Here is an 18,417-nt window from a genome sequence, read left to right on the forward strand (position 1 = left end):
GCTTTCAAATTATGCACATGGGAAGGTGCAATATCAGATGTTCAAGTTAGGTGTTATTAATGTCTGCTAAACACACTTTAATGCCAATAGCCCAGGAATTTTAAGAGATTGCACTTTAGAAATGAATAATAATAATACTTTATTATAGCTGAATGACACAAGAATTGTGCTAAATGATTGAATGTTCTGTTTCTTGCAGGATTATTCCAGAGTCTCCACAATGGCTTCTCTCCCAGGGAAGAATAGAAGAAGCGGATGCAATAATAAGGAAAGCAGCAAAATTTAATAAGGTTTCAGCCCCTGCTGTCATTTTTAAAACATCTGAGGTAAAATATTTTTGGTGCTGGAGTAGAGTGAGTACTGTGTCAGTTTGCATAGTGCAACTTGCGTGATTTCACTCTACGCATACTGTGAAACAAATGCATGCATATATACCATTGCATTGTGTAGACCACCCGTTAGGGGCATGTTTGGCGTAGTGGTCAGTATGACTGCTTCACAGTACTGAGGCCATAAGTTCAATTTGTGGAGTTTGTGTTCTCCCAGTGTTTGCATGGGTTTACTCACACACTCCAAAAACATACTGGCAGCTCAATTGGCTGCTGCCAAATAATTTAATCCTAGTGTGTATATGTGTGCCCATGTGATAGGGAATATAGATTGTAAGCTCCACTGGGGCAGGAACTGAAATATTCTCTGTAAAGTGTGTGCTATATAACAACTGTAGTTAAGTTATAGGAGGCATATGTTTTGAACCTGCAGGAAGGCAGATAGCCAATTACACACGGAATACCCTCAGTATCCCTGCACAGGGTATGCCGGGACTAACAATACCGGCACCGGATTCCCAACACCTGTCAGAAACCCGGCGCCGGCATCCCAAAGTTAAGTAGCTGGGAGCTGGGGAAGGGTTAGGGTTAAGCACTAGGGGGAGGGTTAGGCACTGGGAAGGGGGGGGTTAGGTTTAGGGTGTGGGAGGGGGAGGTTATGTTTGAGTACTAGGGGGGAGGTTAGGCTCAGGCACTGTGGAGAGAGGATTAGGGTAGTGAGTGAGGGAGAGTTAGGAGAACTACAGACAGGTGTCTGTATCCTAACTCGGTCGGGATGCTGGCATCGGGATTTTGACCGCTGGTATCCCGTATCCATCCCTTACACACTGAAGTACAGTAGTAAACCAGGCACATACATCCGGTGGTGCATGGATCTTGAAGTGTACATCTTCATATGTGCTTAAATACCCTATTTTTTGCATGCAATGTCTTTTAACATCCATTTTACTACCGATCTGCATCATTTCCAATGTAGGTTATAGTATATTTAAACAAAGACTGCGGGCCTTATTCAGACCCGGTCGCAAGCGCTGAGCGCTCGCAACCGGGTCGATGTTTGCCCACTGGGCATGCGCACGTCGGAGCTGGCTCCGACATGCGCATGCGCGAGACCCGGCTAGCGACGGGCGCTCCATCGCTACGGGTCTCGCACCAAAGGGCGCGAACTGTCGATGGTGATTGACAGCTCGCCTCATTTGGGAGGCGGGCAGGGGGGGTGGCCGGCCAAACGGAGGCGTTCCCAACGGAACGCTTGCCGTTTGGAGGCAGCCCCACTGACCTCAGCAGAGCAGGAAGCTCCCTGGGGCTTGCGTTTGCCGAGACCCAACCTTAGGGTCTCGTCGCAAGCCCCGATGGTCGCGATGGTCCTGACGATCGCGGCCATCAAGCTGGTTGCTCGCTAGAGATGTGGGTGGCCGCACTTCACACCACAAGCGGCCGCCCTCATTCAGAGCGACCGCTTGTATCTAGCGATCGACTCTGAATGAGGGCAAGTGTCCCTTGTTATTTGACTTTTGTCTTTTCTTGCGACTTTTTACCTTCAAATGTGTCTTATTTGCATAGCCGGAGGTGCAAATAGAACGCACAAGCAGCTTCTGCTGATGAAAATGATATGCAGCATGTCTATGTTCTTTGTGCACCTGCGGGTGTATCTGCATGCGAAATGCTATGCTACAGTGACACAACCGCTGACACTGTAACTTAGCATTTCGCATGCACATACAACTGCACTTGCATATAGAGCATAGGCATGCCGCATATAATTTTAATCAGCAGAAGCTGCTTGTGAGTTCTATTCGCACCACTGTGTGAATAAGACGTATTTGAAGGTAAAAAGTCGCATGAAAAGACATTCGGTGCTACTGTGTCACATGGCACTCGTGATGTGTAGTGCGACTTGTAGTGCAGGGAGAATAGATGTATGTGGCCACATCTGTATGTGGCATTTTTCAGTTATATGGCTGTGTAACTTGAGCATCCCAAATCATTTGAAGAAGTTGGCTCCTATTCATGGATTGATATATTCATGCACAAGGGCAGGTTCAATGATGATACATCGGGTGTGGTATAAGAGATAGACTTAATAAGGTTGACCATGTCTAGATATACACCAGATGTTAGATAGTCAATAGGTCGACAGGGACAAAAGGTCGACACACAAAAGGTTGACATGGTAGAAGGTCTAAAGGTACAAATGGTCGACATTGTCAAAAGGTCAACATAAAATGGTCGCCACAAAAATGGTCAACACTTTTTTTTTTTTTTCTAACTCAAATCTTCACCCTAATCCTAAGCCTCCCCTTGGTGCCTGACCCTAACCCTCCCTCCTGGTGCCAAACCCTAGCTGTCGGGGTAAGTGCTTAACCGTAAGTGTAAGTGCCTAACCATAAGTGTAAGTGTCTAACCCTAAACCTGACCTTAAAAAAAAAAGTGCTGACCATTTTTGTGTCAACCATTTTTTGTCAACATTTTGACCTCATCGACCATTTGTACCTGTCAACTTTCTTACATGTTGTCCTTTAGTGTGTCAACCTTTTGTCCCTGTTGACCTATTGAGTGTCTAACATCTGGTATCTATCTAGACCTTTTCAACCTTTTTATCTAGACCTAGGTATCTATCTAGACCTTTTTATTGTCTTTCTATAGTCCGGAACCCTGATACATCAGCTCCAGTGGCGGATCCAGAAGAAAATGACAGAAGAGGAACCATGATCGGGAAAGGGAGATGGGAATAGAGGCATAGGGTTTGGCCACGCACTCTCTGTGAGTTTAGGCTGCTGCAAAGCATGGGCGCATCACTGGAAGGAGTAAGGGTCCTTGGTGGCTCATAACTTGCTGGGTGACAGTAGTGAATGAATAAACATTCTAGCCGCCTCCCACTAACCAGCCTCGACATTAAAATATAAAAATCCAGAAAAAACATGCAAAAAGTACATATAGTAAACAAGGCCAAGACAAGTTATGTGCTCCTATTCCTGTACTTGCAGGCTTGACAACTTGCTGCGTCTGCCAGCTGGTGGCCTAAGTGCCATTGGTGCTTGTATAAATCTTCGAAAGTTTCAGGACTGTATGGATAGAGATAATTTAGGTCTCTCCCTCTGAAACTGCAACTGGCAGCCAACATAAAGCATTCGTGTGCATGTTCTAATTTCCCCATCCTCAATATCTCTCACTGCCCCTTCATATGTCTCTTACTGCCCATATCTATTTTTATTTCCTATTCCATAGCTCACTGCCAGCTTTCTCCATATCTCTCTGATTGCCCCTTCATAAACGTCTCATTGCCTCCTCCCTCCATATCTCTCTGATTGCCCCTTCATAACTGTCTCATTGCCTCCTCCCTCCATATCTCTCTGATTGCCCCCTCCATAACTGTCTCATTTCCCTTGCATAGCTTTCTGATTGCCCACTCTATAGCCCTCACTACATATCTCCTTGATTGACCCCTTCATAGCTCTTACTGCCATTTTCTTCCACACCACACTGAGGACCTCATTCAGAGTCGGTCGTTGCGGCCGCACGGTCGTAGGGGAAAGGGGCCGGATATGCAAATGAAGCGATCACAAGTTGCGGTCCTAAGATGAGATCGTTAGCTGAACGACCGAGGGGAAGAAGCGGTCGTAAGACTAAATCACGCCCCCTTCTCGATCACAACACAAGTCATCTCCTGGGATATAAGGATTAATCGCGACCATCGGGAACCATCGGAGCTGGTCGTAGAGCTTAAGGTTGACCATACCCTCTCTTAAGCACTACGCTCAAGTCAGTGTACAAACCTCCCATGTCACGTGTGCCATGACACTACTTTGTTAATTATGCACTCCCATTAAACGGCGTTCGCATAATTAGGCACGCCTGCGTTCGGATCTCCACTCCCCAGTTTTCAAGCACCTTCCCCTGTTACCACCCACAAACGGTTCATTCTGTCACTCAAACTACCGACCTGGCTGTGTTCAAGGAGAGAGAAATTTCTGATCGTATCAGCTTGTTTGCGCACGCGCATTGCGAACTTTACGCATGCGCAGTTTAGCGAACATCGGTGGCGTACGACCGTGCGGCCGCAATGACCGACTCCAAATGAGGTCCTGAACCCTCTAACAGCTCTCATTGACCCACTTCCCTCCTCACAGAACTGTCCTCCCTCCCTCCCAGCTCACTCACTGCCCCTCACAGCACACACACTGATCACCTCACAGCACACACACTGCCCTCCTCACAGCACACACACTGCCCTCCTCACAGCACACACACTACCCTCCTCACAGCACACACACTGCCCTCCTCACAGCACACACACTGCCCACCTCACAGCACACACACTGACCACCTCACAGCACACACACTGCCCACCTCACAGCACACACACTGCCCACCTCACAGCACACACACTGCCCTCCTCACAGCACACACACTGCCCTCCTCACAGCACACACACTGACCACTTCACAGCACACACACTGACCACCTCACAGCACACACACTGCCCTCCTCACAGCACACACACTGACCACCACACAGCACATACACTGATCACCTCACAGCACATACACTGACCATCTCACAGCACATACACTGCCCTCCTCACAGCACACACACTGACCTCCTCACAGCACACACACTGACCACCTCACAGCACACACACTGACCACCTCACAGCACACACACTGACCACCTCACAGCACACACACTGCCCTCCTCACAGCACACACACTGCCCTCCTCACAGCACACACACTGACCACCTCACAGCACACACACTGACCACCTCACAGCACACACACTGACCACCTCACAGCACACACACTGCCCTCCTCACAGCACACACACTGCCCTCCTCACAGCACACACACTGACCACCTCACAGCACACACACTGACCACCTCACAGCACACACACTGACCACCTCACAGCACACACACTGACCACCTCACAGCACACACACTGACCACTTCACAGCACATACACTGACCACCTCACAGCACATACACTGCCCTCCTCACAGCACATACACTGACCACCACACAGCACATACACTGACCACCTCACAGCACATACACTGACCATCTCACAGCACATACACTGCCCTCCTCACAGCACACACACTGACCTCCTCACAGCACACACACTGACCACCTCACAGCACACACACTGACCACCTCACAGCACACACACTGACCACCTCACAGCACATACACTGCCCTCCTCACAGCACACACACTGACCATCTCACAGCACACACTCTGCCCTCCTCACAGCACACACACTGACCACCTCACAGCACACACACTGCCCTCCTCACAGCACACACACTGACCACCTCACAGCACATACACTGACCACCTCACAGCACACACACTGACCACCTCACAGCACACACACTGCCCTCCTCACAGCACACACACTGCCCTCCTCACAGCACACACACTGACCACCTCACAGCTCTTACTGACCTCCTCCCTCACGGCTCCCTCAATGACACCTCCCCCTCCCCCCCCCCCTGCACACACAGCTCACTCACTGGCCGCCCCCTCACAGCATCACATACTGCCCTCCTCACAGCATCACATACTGCCCTCCTCACAGCATCACATACTGCCCTCCTCACAGCATCATATACTGCCCTCCTTACAGCACCACATACTGCCGTCCTCACAGCATCATATACTGCCATCACAGCACCACATACTGCCCTCCTCACAACCACACTTGCTGCCAGTTCCTATAACACTGATTCCTTCACAGCGCACACCGTGTCCTTCGCAGTACACATGGACCCCTCATTGCACTGACTGACGTCCCTCTACAGCACACTGAGCATCTCACTGTCCACCTCACAGCACATACTTACCCTCCTCACTTCACTCACTGCCCCCGTCACAGCTCACTCACTGACTGTGCTCCTCCCCAAATATAACTGACTAACTGTGACCCCCCCTCACCAGCCCCTTACAGCCCCCATATTGACTCCATCATAACACTTACCGTATTGTGACAAATACTTTTAGTTATCTCTAACCATTTCCAACTAGAATACATTGCTGTATCTGTGTCTATATAAGCAGCACAATAGGGCAAGGCTTGGACTCATCTTAGAGAGTTTGCATGGCGCCTGAGTCAAGTCTGGGAGGCATGGCCACTCTCTTCCAAAAAAGGGCGTGCTGTGTGCTGCAAAGGCCTGAGGCAGTGCCTGGCGCTCAACTATGACAGATGGGTTTCATATAATTAAGAGGTGCCATATTTTTAAAGCTAGAACATAATGGGTCACATTAATATATTTATACTTTTGAGGTCACATGGGACACCACAATACACAGTTTGTTTTTTTTGGGGGGGGGGTAGATGGTAATGATATACTATAAGTGAGTACATGATGCAGAAAGTTTCAGTAACCCTGTTGTATACAGTCTGACTTGTCAACTCCTTTTGTAGAGACATTAAACCATCTGTGGTATTTGCCACTGTAATCAAATATTATCCTTCTTCCATGTGTCAGTATAAGCACCTGTATGGACGGCACTAAAAGGCCACTGCAAGTTAAATTGCTTTTTCATGAAATAACTTCTGCACACATGTATCCCCCAGTTGATGCCCATACCTGTAGTGAGGCCTGGTGGCGCTAAGTTGATGCTGACACACAATAGGCGCTCCGCTTGCCACTCATCCTCTGCGCCTTGCTGTGTGCAGCATGACCAAGATCCGCCTCTGTAGCAGTGGTCAGAGACTGAGAGCGCCTGTTGCTCTGGACTCAGCTCTGCCACCATCACACACAGTCACCGCTGCCAGCGGTCACTAAGTACAACACAGTCAGCAAACCCAAAAACGGTACAAACTGCATCCCCTATTGAATCAATAAAGGAAGCAGCGTGTCCCTTTCAATTACAGGACAACCCTGCATAATACAGGATGGGTGGCAACCCTACTGGTGAACCTTATCCTCTTCTAATTATAAATGTGACTTTTCTCTTTGATTATGCTCTCCGCTGCCAGTAAGTGGACTATAATTCAGATGCCAGATCTTTGTTATTCCCCTGGATGCATTTGTTTCTACATGACTTCACTACTATGCCATCTGTCTGCTATGGAGGCAGATCTCTCATCTTTTATCCAGCTGAGAGTTAGAGTATGATGTGACCTATAGGTGGTCAGTGGATGTAACTTGTTTTATTACATAACACTCTTATTAGACTTTCCCAGTCTATCATGTGAAATCTGTATATTAGCAAATACTCTGATGGATGATGGATAACTTTATTGAACTCATGCTGCAGCCGAAGCTGAAAGGTGTAAAGGTAGAAGGACGTAGATGGGATGTTTCCACACCATCTACTGATGATCCCCGATCTCAAACTCAAGTGTATTCTGTGTTCGCTCCTTGCGCTAACACATCACCTTATCTTATACTGAAGTAATGAAAGCAATACAGAAAACCTAACCTTTAATGCAAAAATAGGCTGACAAGTCTACACGTGTACTCATGGAATTTAAAGAGCAGCCTGCTACAGTATCATGAGATTTCTTAATTAACGCATCAAGTGTCCCTGTTGTCCAACACTCGACTGCAGCTGTTGGCAAAGGTATGCAGTCATGAAAATTGATAACGCTGCAATAGTGTACGAACTATGAGATTGTCTCAGAACATGAAATGCCCTGGCCTTCATAAAACTGTTCTACTCTGAATTGTTTCTTCAATATTATTCATATAGCTTATTGGGGTGGTGGTCACAATAAGTGTCAGACAGAATGTGAAAGTGATTGTTAGGCAACACAGAGAGTCCTTATCCAGGATGCTGGGTTTATTGATATCAACAATGTGACTGATAACGGCTGAATAGCGGTATTACAGAGGTTAGCAGCGGTATTTAGGTGTCTCACCTCAGGAGCTCGGAAAATGTAGTGGCCCTCAGGCCTTTAGCAGTTGTGCTATTGAATAACAGTGTCTACTCTTGAATAAAGATGGGTTCTAGTGAAAGTAAAATTGCTTTATTTGCAGGTGCAATGCTGCTCCTGGTCTCCAGCCCATTAGTGTTTAGCAATTTTGTGGGAAATCAGATAAAGTTGAATGATTTGGAATTATTCCCCCTTACCTCTCAATTTTTTGTCCCAACACCCGCATATATCCTCCTAGTTCATGATCACATCTGTTAAATTTAAATGTTTGGGAATTTTTATTCCGGCCAACCTTTCACACCTATATCATTGTAACTACCCACCAATACTAAGCAGGCCATTATGAGAGACGTTGGCTCTCCTAGGTACCTCCCTATTTGGGAATGGAATATATTGTACTGTGAGTGGAGGCTGGCATTGAGGTGGGTGTCAATGCTTTTCATATTAAGTTGGGAGAATATATAGATAGCTTTCCACCACACACTTGGGCAAATATTTTGAGGATTTTTGAGTACACTGAGTGGTATTTACTGAGGCAGGTCTCCTAGTGTTAGTTTAAGATTATTGCCTAATTTCCCACTATTACTTAGTTTGGTAATTACTTGTCTTTTCTTATCTCATGTCTCCTCCTACCCCTTATGGCTCTCTGCAACAATGTACGAATTATGAGACTGTCGCAGTCCCGATCGCAGTGGCTGGTTCGTCCGATTGCGTGCGTATTAGTAACTGCGTTCCTTGCTGAATAAGGTCCTTAGTGGCAGGATCGACCCATGTTCATCTGACATTATATTGAGGGACCACTAATATTGTAGACCAGCTCATTTTGGTCCTGAAAAGCATGTAGTTCTATTTCCACGTGTGCCAATTATGTAAGCTCAAATGTCTTGTTCTATTTTTTGACAAGTGGAAAATAATAAACCTGAATTGTGTTTGATACATCAGAATATGTGATCTCTGCATTCTATCTCCATTGACAGCTGGATGATAAAGAACAGAACAAACGCCATACTATTCTTGATCTCCTGAAGACCAGCAACATACGACTAATCACCATACTTACAATATTTCTTTGGTATGTTCTATATTTTACATAATATAATGTATTTTACCCATGCAATAATAATACAATATGTGACAAGGTATGAAACTATTACTTAACAACAGCTAAAAATACATGTAATGTACACATTATATTGATAGCAGATTGGCATGTCTGGAATCATTACATTCTGGTTTAGTAGCATATAAGAGCAGCTAGGTGTTGTAGCCTCATTTCCTATATAATGCAATATTTAAGTGAGGATCAGAATCACATAGTAACATGAAGAAAGGAATATGGGCCTGATTCAGAGCCGCTTGCAAAAAACCCGACCACCCACAGCTTTTGCGAGCGGCCAGATGATGGTCGAGATGTTCGCGACCATCGGGCTTGCGACGAGACCCTTGTGCCGCAAGACCCAATGAGCTTGCGGCTCTAATAGAGCCGGAAGCTCACCACTGACATCACTGGTGATGTCAGTAGTGCCGCCCAGAGGAACGGCTCCGTTTGTCCAGCCACCCCGCCTACAAAACGGGGCGAGCTGTCAATCAACATTGACAGCCGGCCCGTTTGTAGCGAGCCCCGGAGCAAGTGAATTTATCACTCGCTACGGGGCTTGCGCACACCGCGCGTGCGCAATGCACAACCGCTTGCAAGCGGGTCTGAATCAGGCCCCATGTCCATAATGTTCATTGCATTGATTTCTACATTTTATCCATTGCAAATCTGCATTCAATATTAGATTAGCACTATATATATTTATTAATATATACAAATACGACTTTCCTGATATCTTAGTTTGTGTGTATAAATATACATAATCTATGATAAAATTTCAAAACATAGTTTTGCAAAACAGTGATATTTTTTCCTAATGTATACATTCCATATTTAATGTGTACAGCAGTAGAAATGTGTGAAAATAAGCTGCATTATACAATGCATTGTAATCATGGACCATATTTAAACATTTTCCTTCTGTTTCCAAATGAAATAACCATAATATATAGTAATACCTTGTCTATCTTCAAACAACTTTGTTATTAGTTTGCACTTATTCCCTGCTACTTTTCTTTCTGGCTTCCTTCTGTCTATTCATGAAGACTTTTATACATTACTGCCTGAGGATGCGGACAATGGAACCGCGTAACAAGTTGCGCTATCAAATAAGTGATACTACTTTTATGGTTTATTTTTATATATTTTTTAACATTTTGCTGCTTATATAGTTTTATGTTTGAATTTCAGTTTATTGTATATTTTATTGGTTCAGAAATTGTTTATTAATACATACATTGTTTAACATTGCAAATTTTATCTTGTTACATTTATTGGTTCTGGGAGTGATGAACTTAACACTCCAAATATTATGTAAAATTATAGGAATTGGCTAATAGTTTACCATGGTTAAGCATATACTGGATGCAGGGGCATATTAAGAGAGGAGGGGGCCCGTGTTCACTCCCTGTCCGGGGCCCCCTCCTCTCTCTCTGGTGGCCGCCGCTCACTGACTGCCTCAGTATACCACCTACAGTGGTCAGAATTCTATACTGCACCGGGCAAAGCTGTTCACAGAAACAGACCTCCACACCATCACCACCATCCTAAGCACTGCATCTCCTCAAATAAAGGGAATGGTCCTGATCAGCTGGTGTCTGCCTTTCATTTAATTTCTCGCCACACCTATACAACACACAGCACCCACTGCGAGAAAACACCAAACATCAGTGCACATTAAGCACCGGTTAGACGAACATCACACTCTCACACATTCTACAGATAAAAGAAAGAAAAGTGACTCTGCTATGCCTGAAATAGAATACTTTTCAAGTTGCAGCTAAAATATATGAAGCCCCACCTGGCTTCTCCTATACCACCTCAGAAAAAAACAAAAATTCAGCACATACCTTGTTTCATAATACTAATATACCAAATAAAATTTATTTATTAATAATAAAAAGGTTGGTGTTACAATCTTCTAAAATGTACACTTATTGTAAATAATCCAACGTGCAGCCTAATACCGGTATACATTGACAATATAACACAAACCTAAAAATAAATTAAATATATATATTGAAAATGTAATTCAATCCAAAAACCAAACAGATTTCAGAATAGGTGGAATATGCTCTGGCGTTTTATTTCCCATTTCCCTTTATATATTGGTGTCTCCTAATAGTACATCCAAAGTGCAGAGGTCATAAATAAATAGCAGCATGCAATCTTAATGTAAACCCTCTCCTTCGAGGTAGTAGATGTCTTCTGTTTATTAAAAGTACAATGTGCAATATGAGATAGACAGTCTCTGTTTTGAAAGAACAACTAGTCCCCCCGGACCATTCCTTTTCCCTATTGGGGCTGGTAAATGTGCATGGTCCATATAAAGTGTAATGTGCATAAATTGCACTGATCCATACCTGGATGATGTAAGTCCTTAGTAGTTTCCGTGAGTAGTTTGCCAGCCTCTCACTCTCACTCCTCAGCTAGGGTTCCGAATGGTTTCAGCGTCTGCCGGCAGACTGTTCCATATGGCTGTGGTAGTAATTCACGATCTCCAACGGGATTCCAATCAGTGTATCTGTGATCTTATTACCTTATTTATCCAGTCTCTCCTGAACTGGACAAATAAGGTAAATAGATCACAGATACACTGATTGGAATCCCGTTGGAGACCGTGAATTACTACCACAGCCATATGGAACAGTCTGCCGGCAGACGCTGAAGCCATTCGGAACCCTAGCTGAGGAGTGAGAGGCTGCCAGTCCCGTCGCAAGCCCGATGGTTGCGATAATCGCGACCATTCCCAGGCCGCTCGCACAAGCTGTGGGTGGTCACCCACAGCTATGCGAGCGGCCTGGAGGCGGATACACACGAAAAACCCGCCCTGATTCAGAGCATGCGCTCGCTATTTGCGAGCGCCTCTGAATCAGGGCCCAAGTTACACTAGAGAACAGACCACAAGCCAAAATCAGAAATATGGAAGAGGACAATTAAAAACCGTAAACGGTAAAATTCCTTAGAGGTAAAAGAGACTGTAGGCCTGATTCAGCAAGGAACTCAGTTGCTAATACACACGCAATCGGCCGATTGTTGTGTACTGCGCATGCGTTGTGCAATCTAGCTATTGCAATCAGGACTGCAATCGCAGAGGCTATGCAGACCCCTTGCAGTTTGATTGACAGGAAGCACCGTTTGTAGGTGGTGACGGGGGGCTCGAGGAAATGCAGACGTGACAGTGCATTCACACACCGTTGCAGGGCGTGCATAAATTATCCAATATAATGCCATACGCAGTCTGAGGTCTCATAGCATGTGTGGTTATTAGCAATTTCTGAGTAAGGTCAGAGCTTGTGCAAGTGTGCATGAGGCTGCAATGGTACTCTATTGTACCAATGGTTTTGCTATTCTGCTAAACATTACGGATGTGTGTAAGGTAATGTGGGCGTCCTTATGTTGTGCTGAAATTGCATTGCGATCGCAATGGATTAGCATACTATCGCAGTTGAACTGTGTGTGTACGCAATATTGCGTACCGTAGTGAATCAGGGCCTATGTTATTATGGCAACAATGGAAACCATCAGGATGTCGGACTGGGGACTCTTTACTTCCCGGGATAGATCTAGATACCTGCTCACTGGTAGTTCGGGAAGTTTGGAGTAGGAAGGGACGTATGTAACACTTTCTCATAGGTGTGAAAGGCAACGGATGTTAAATCGCAAGACCGTACTGGAAGGAAAGGTGCTCTGGAATAAGCAACTGGAGCCTGAGTGGGACCGGACCTTAGCAACTGGAGCTGGAGTGGGACCGGACCTTAGCAACTGGACCCGGAGTAGGAACGGACCTTAGCAACTGGACCCGGAGTGGGACCGGACCTTAGCAACTGGACCCGGAGTGGGACCGGACCTTAGCAACTGGAACCTGAGTGCGAGCGGACCTTAGCAACTGGAGCCAGAGTGGGACCAGATTATAGCAACTGGAGCCAGAGTGGAATCACAGCTGGAGTAGACAAGTGAACCATAGACAATAAGCCTATTTTAAAATATAGATATTTTTGAGCTGGACATCTAACAGCTAAGAAGCTCAGGCACTGAATGCCGTTAATTGGAAGATCTTTATACCCTGGGTATCGTGGAGATTGGCTGATGCAGTCAGGTGGAAACCAGCCTGTCTGCCATTGGAGATTAGCAGTCAGCCGACCAGGACCAACATGGCGGCGCCCAGTGTCCGGAGCTGTACCGGAACGCCGCCGGAGCTCCAGGCCCCTGAGACCACCACCAAGCTGATAGCCTGTCAACAACACATACAGCTGGTCAGGAACTACATGTTGGCGCCCATTGTTCGGAACGCCGCTAGAGCTCTAGGCCCCTGAGACCACCACCATACTTTGAACCCGTCAACAGCACACTCTGAGAGCCCCCAGAACTATTGAGCTTTTAGGATAAATAAAACAGAAAAGACTATTCAATTAGATAAACAAAGAAAAAGAACAACTGAATACTAGTATGGCAGACAAGACATGAGCCAACAATGGAGGTCAATCTCCAGGACAATGGAAAGGATCCCAGTACTCCACACGTCATTACCAACACCAACTAAACCAAAGAAGAACAACAACACTCCATCCTACAACAGCAGTATCGTATCCCTACAGAATAACTTTTATGGCGAGAAGTTTGAATATAGGAACATGCATAATAATCACGACAGAAGGCAATGATTCCAGTCAGACCCAAGATTCCTTCACAGATTTTCTCACATAGACTTAAGCTGGCCACACACTAGACCAACTTTCATCCAACCAGCCAACTAGTTGATTGGTTGGAATGAAAATCTGGTAACGTATGGGAGTAAATGATGATCAGCAATTTGCTCCTAAAATGCCAGAAAACAGATGAAAATGGTAGTCAGACAAGTTTGTTAAATGTTTGATCAAAACAATTTGTTCAAACAACAGTTCTTAGTCCCATTTTCCGGCGTTTGTGAGCAAATTGCTGATTGTCATTTGCTTTCATACCTTACCAGATTTTCATTCCAACCAACCAACTGGTTGGATGGTTGGATGTAAGTTGGTCTAGTGTATGGTCAGCTTTAGCCTCCTCACTAAGGAGGAAAATAGACATAGGAGATCTAGAGGAAGAAACAGAAAGCAACCTTAAGACAAATATAGGAACACCAACGGAGACAGCACAAAAGACTGGAATCCTTATATTTAGTAACCTTGAACTTAATGGCTCCAAAAATCTATACTGCACAACGGTCTTTCATTTGCCCCATCAGACAACATCGACCATTTTAGAAACTACGTAGTAGGGGTGTGCACCGGCCACTTTTCGTGTTTTGTGTTTTGTTTTTCGATCTGGATCTTCGTGTTTTGGATCTGGATTGGTTTTGCCAAAACCAAACTTCCGTGTTTTGGGTTCTGGGTTTTGTGTTTTGGATCTGTATTTTTTTTTAAAAAAGCATAAAAACAGCTAAAATCACAGAATTTGTGTGTTTTTCTGCTCCTATGCTATTATTAACCTCAATAACCTTAATTTCCACTCATTTCCAGTCTATTCTGAACACCTCACACCTCACAATAGTGTTTTTATATCCAAAAGGTTGCACCGAGGTAGCTGGATGACTATGCTAAGAGATACGAGTGGGCGGCACAAACACGTGGTCCATCTAGTAGTGACACTGCAGTGGCAGACAGGATGGCAGTTTGAAAAACTAGGCCCCAAACAGTACATAATTCAAAGAAAAAAAAGAGGTGCAAGATGGAATTGTCCTTGGGCCCTCCCACTCACCCTTATGTTGTATAAACAGGAATTGCACACTTTAACAAACCAAACATTTCAGTGCCAGGGTCTGCTACACGACTGTGGCTGAAATGATTGGTTCGTTTGGGCCCCCACAAAACAAGCTGGCAATTAATCTGTCCCTGCACAAACTGGCTCTACGGAGGCAAGATGTCGTCCTCATCCTCCTCATCCACCGATTCCTCACCCTCTTCAGTGTTGTGTACATCCTCATCCTCACAGAGTATTAATTCGTCCCCGCTGGAATCCACAACCACAGGTCCCTCTGTACGTTCTGGAGGCTGGTCTCCCTGGAAGAGTTGATAATTCATTTTATGAACATCATCTTCTTCACATTTTGTGGAAGCAACCTCCTACGCCTTTCTCTGACAAGGTTCCCGGCTGCACTAAACACTCTTTCGGAGTACACACTGGAGGGGGGGCAACTCTGGTAAAATAGAGCCAGTTTGTACAGGGACCTCCAAATTGCTTCTTTTTGCTGCCAGTACACGTACGGACTGTCTGACATGCCTACTTGGCTGATGTCACCGATGTAATCCTTTAACAGACAGACGCACGCTTGTCGCTGCTGCTTTAAGGATGCAGGTGCGGCTACAGCCCACACATTTCACAAAGACAGAAAAAAAAGGAATTTTTTTATTGTTTGTGGAGCGCACTTTGAGGGTTACACCACCCTTTAACAGACAGACGCACGCTTGTCGCTGCTGCTTTGAGGATGCAGGTGGAATCTAGATGGGATTTGGAACCAGGGACACACTACCTTCATCAATTGTCTAAATCCCACTGCACTAATGGCGGATACCGGACGCACGTCTAACACCAACATAGCAGTCAAGGCCTCAGTTATACGTTTTGCTTCAGGATGACTGCTGTCGTACTTCATCCTCCTCGCTAAGGACTGTTGGAGGGTCAATTGTTTAGTAAAAGTAGTGGTGTTCCTGCTTCCTCTCTGGGATGATGAACAACTCCCAGCAGCAGCAACAGCACTAGGAGGAAGTGGTTCTTGATCTTTCCCTATTTTATTTTTATCAGAGAAAGTTTGGTCCTCCATTTATGTTATATTGATATATACGTGCGGCTAAGGCGCACACAAACACAGAAAATATTTTTTTATTTTTGCTGGAGAGTAGTGCACTTTGTGGGTTACACCACCCTTTAAGAAATGAGCCAGCCGGCTCTTTACTTATGGGACACAGGCGCACGCTTGGCGCTGCTCCTTTGTTGATGCACGTGCAGCCACAGTGCACACAATTCACAAACTCAGAAAATATTTTTTTATTTGGTTTGGAGTGTACTTTGGGGGTTACAGCACCCTTTAACGGTCAAGCCAGCCGGCCCTTTACTTATGACACAGGTGCACGCTTGGCACTACTTTGTTGATGCACGTGCGGCTACTGCGCACACAATTCACAAACACAGAAAATATTTTTTTATTTGGTTTGGAGAGTACTTTGGGGGTTACAGCACCCTTTAACGGTCAAGCCAGCCGGCCCTTTACTTATGACACAGGTGCACGCTTGGCACTACTTTGTTGATGCACGTGCGGCTACTGCGCACACAATTCACAAACACAGAAAATATTTTTTTATTTGGTTTGGAGTGTACTTTGGGGGTTACAGCACCCTTTAACGGTCAAGCCAGCCGGCCCTTTACTTATGACACAGGCGCACGCTTGGCACTACTTTGTTGATTCACATGTGGCTACTGCGCACACAATTCACAAACACAGAAAATATTTTTTTATTTGGTTTGGAGTGTACTTTGGGGGTTACAGCACCCTTTAACAGTCAAGCCAGCCGGCCCTTTACTTATGACACAGGCGCACGCTTGGCACTACTTTGTTGATGCACGTGTGGCTACTGCGCACACAATTCACAAACACAGAAAATATTTTTTTATTTGGTTTGGAGTGTACTTTGGGGGTTACAGCACCCTTTAACGGTCAAGCCAGCCGGCCCTTTACTTATGACACAGGCGCACGCTTGGCACTACTTTGTTGATGCACGTGCAGCTACTGCGCACACAATTCACAAACACAGAAAATATTTTTTTATTTGGTTTGGAGTGTACTTCGGGGGTTACAGCACCCTTTAACGGTCAAGCCAGCCGGCCCTTTACTTATGACACAGGCGCACGCTTGGCACTACTTTGTTGATGCACGTGCGGCTACTGCGCACACAATTCACAAACACAGAAAAAATATATTTTTTTTTAGCACTTGGGGGGAGCACCCCTGACGGACAGAGCACCCCCTGGACAACACTACAGCACCCCTTTAGGACTGGGACACTGCACAGGACTTTGGAGTGGACACAGCCCTTATGGACAACTGACTGCACAACACAGTCCAGCCAGCCCCTATGGACTTTGAAGTAGTGGACACAGCCCCTATGGACAACAGCAGCACAGCACAACACAGCCAGCCCCTATGGACTTTGAAGTAGTGGACACAGCCCCTATGGTCAACAGCAGCACAGCACAACACTACTCTGCACTACACTACACAGCCCAGCCAGCCCTAACTCCCACCCTCCCTCTTCACTGTCCACAGCCGAGTGAGAAAATGGCGCCGACGCGGGTACCTTATATAGGATCCAAAACCCGCGAGACCCGGAAGGCGGGATGATGATGTTTTGCCTCGAATTCAGATCCGAGTCAGGTGGGAAAAGTCGAGCCTGACTCGGATCGGGGGGGTTCGGATTTCAGAAATCCGAACCCGCTCACCCCTACTACATAGACATAACTATGTAAGACACTCAAGATACCTTCTCAATAATGACACAGCTGCAGGTAATTACAGTAATGGATTTGGTTCAAATATGACAAAAAGCAAATTTTCCCATAGTGAATTAAAGATTAGATCCATGTTTAATCCTACATACGCGAAGAGGAATTTTATTGAAACATTTACATTTCTTGTCTAGAGAGCTTTGGAAAATATTGAGTCACAAAAAGAAAAAGGAATCTTATAATACTAAAAATGGAACAATGAAAAGAACTTGGGCCTGATTCAGCAAGGAACACACGCTAGCAGACACACGAACCCGTCTGCTGCGAGAATATGCTTATCAATGCATACCCACGGAGACTGCAGCACAAGATGCAGATGCCCGTATTAAGCCGCCCATCTACCTTTACTCACAGCTTATGTCACCGCACTGCCTTAATTATGCACGCCTCTATAATGGCGTTATAACGCCTCCGTTCGCCTGACCATCACCATCCACAAACGACACTTGCTGTCAATCAATATTGGAAGGGTCTGCGTGCACAATGCGTGTAGTCTGCGTACCATAACCCAATCACCCTCACTAGTTCGCGCACGCGCGGTGCGCTGCATGAGCAGGGCAAGAACACC

The 18,417-nt window shown here is 45.7% G+C and overlaps 1 protein-coding gene across 1 annotated transcript in view; it reads left to right on the top strand.

Moving 5' to 3' along the window:
- Window positions 1-18,417, top strand: part of LOC148526403 (organic cation/carnitine transporter 2-like) — a 133,359-nt gene that overhangs the window by 87,755 nt on the left and 27,187 nt on the right. The window contains exons 5-6 of the mRNA XM_088470389.1: window positions 200-326; window positions 9,193-9,287. Of these exons, the coding sequence (XP_088326515.1) occupies window positions 200-326; window positions 9,193-9,287 (222 nt within the window). The remainder of the gene's footprint in view (window positions 1-199; window positions 327-9,192; window positions 9,288-18,417) is intronic.

The sequence above is a fragment of the Taudactylus pleione genome, unplaced genomic scaffold, assembly GCF_031769625.1.
Source record: "Taudactylus pleione unplaced genomic scaffold, aTauple2 ptg000099l, whole genome shotgun sequence".
In the NCBI taxonomy this organism is placed as follows: Eukaryota; Metazoa; Chordata; class Amphibia; order Anura; family Myobatrachidae; genus Taudactylus; species Taudactylus pleione.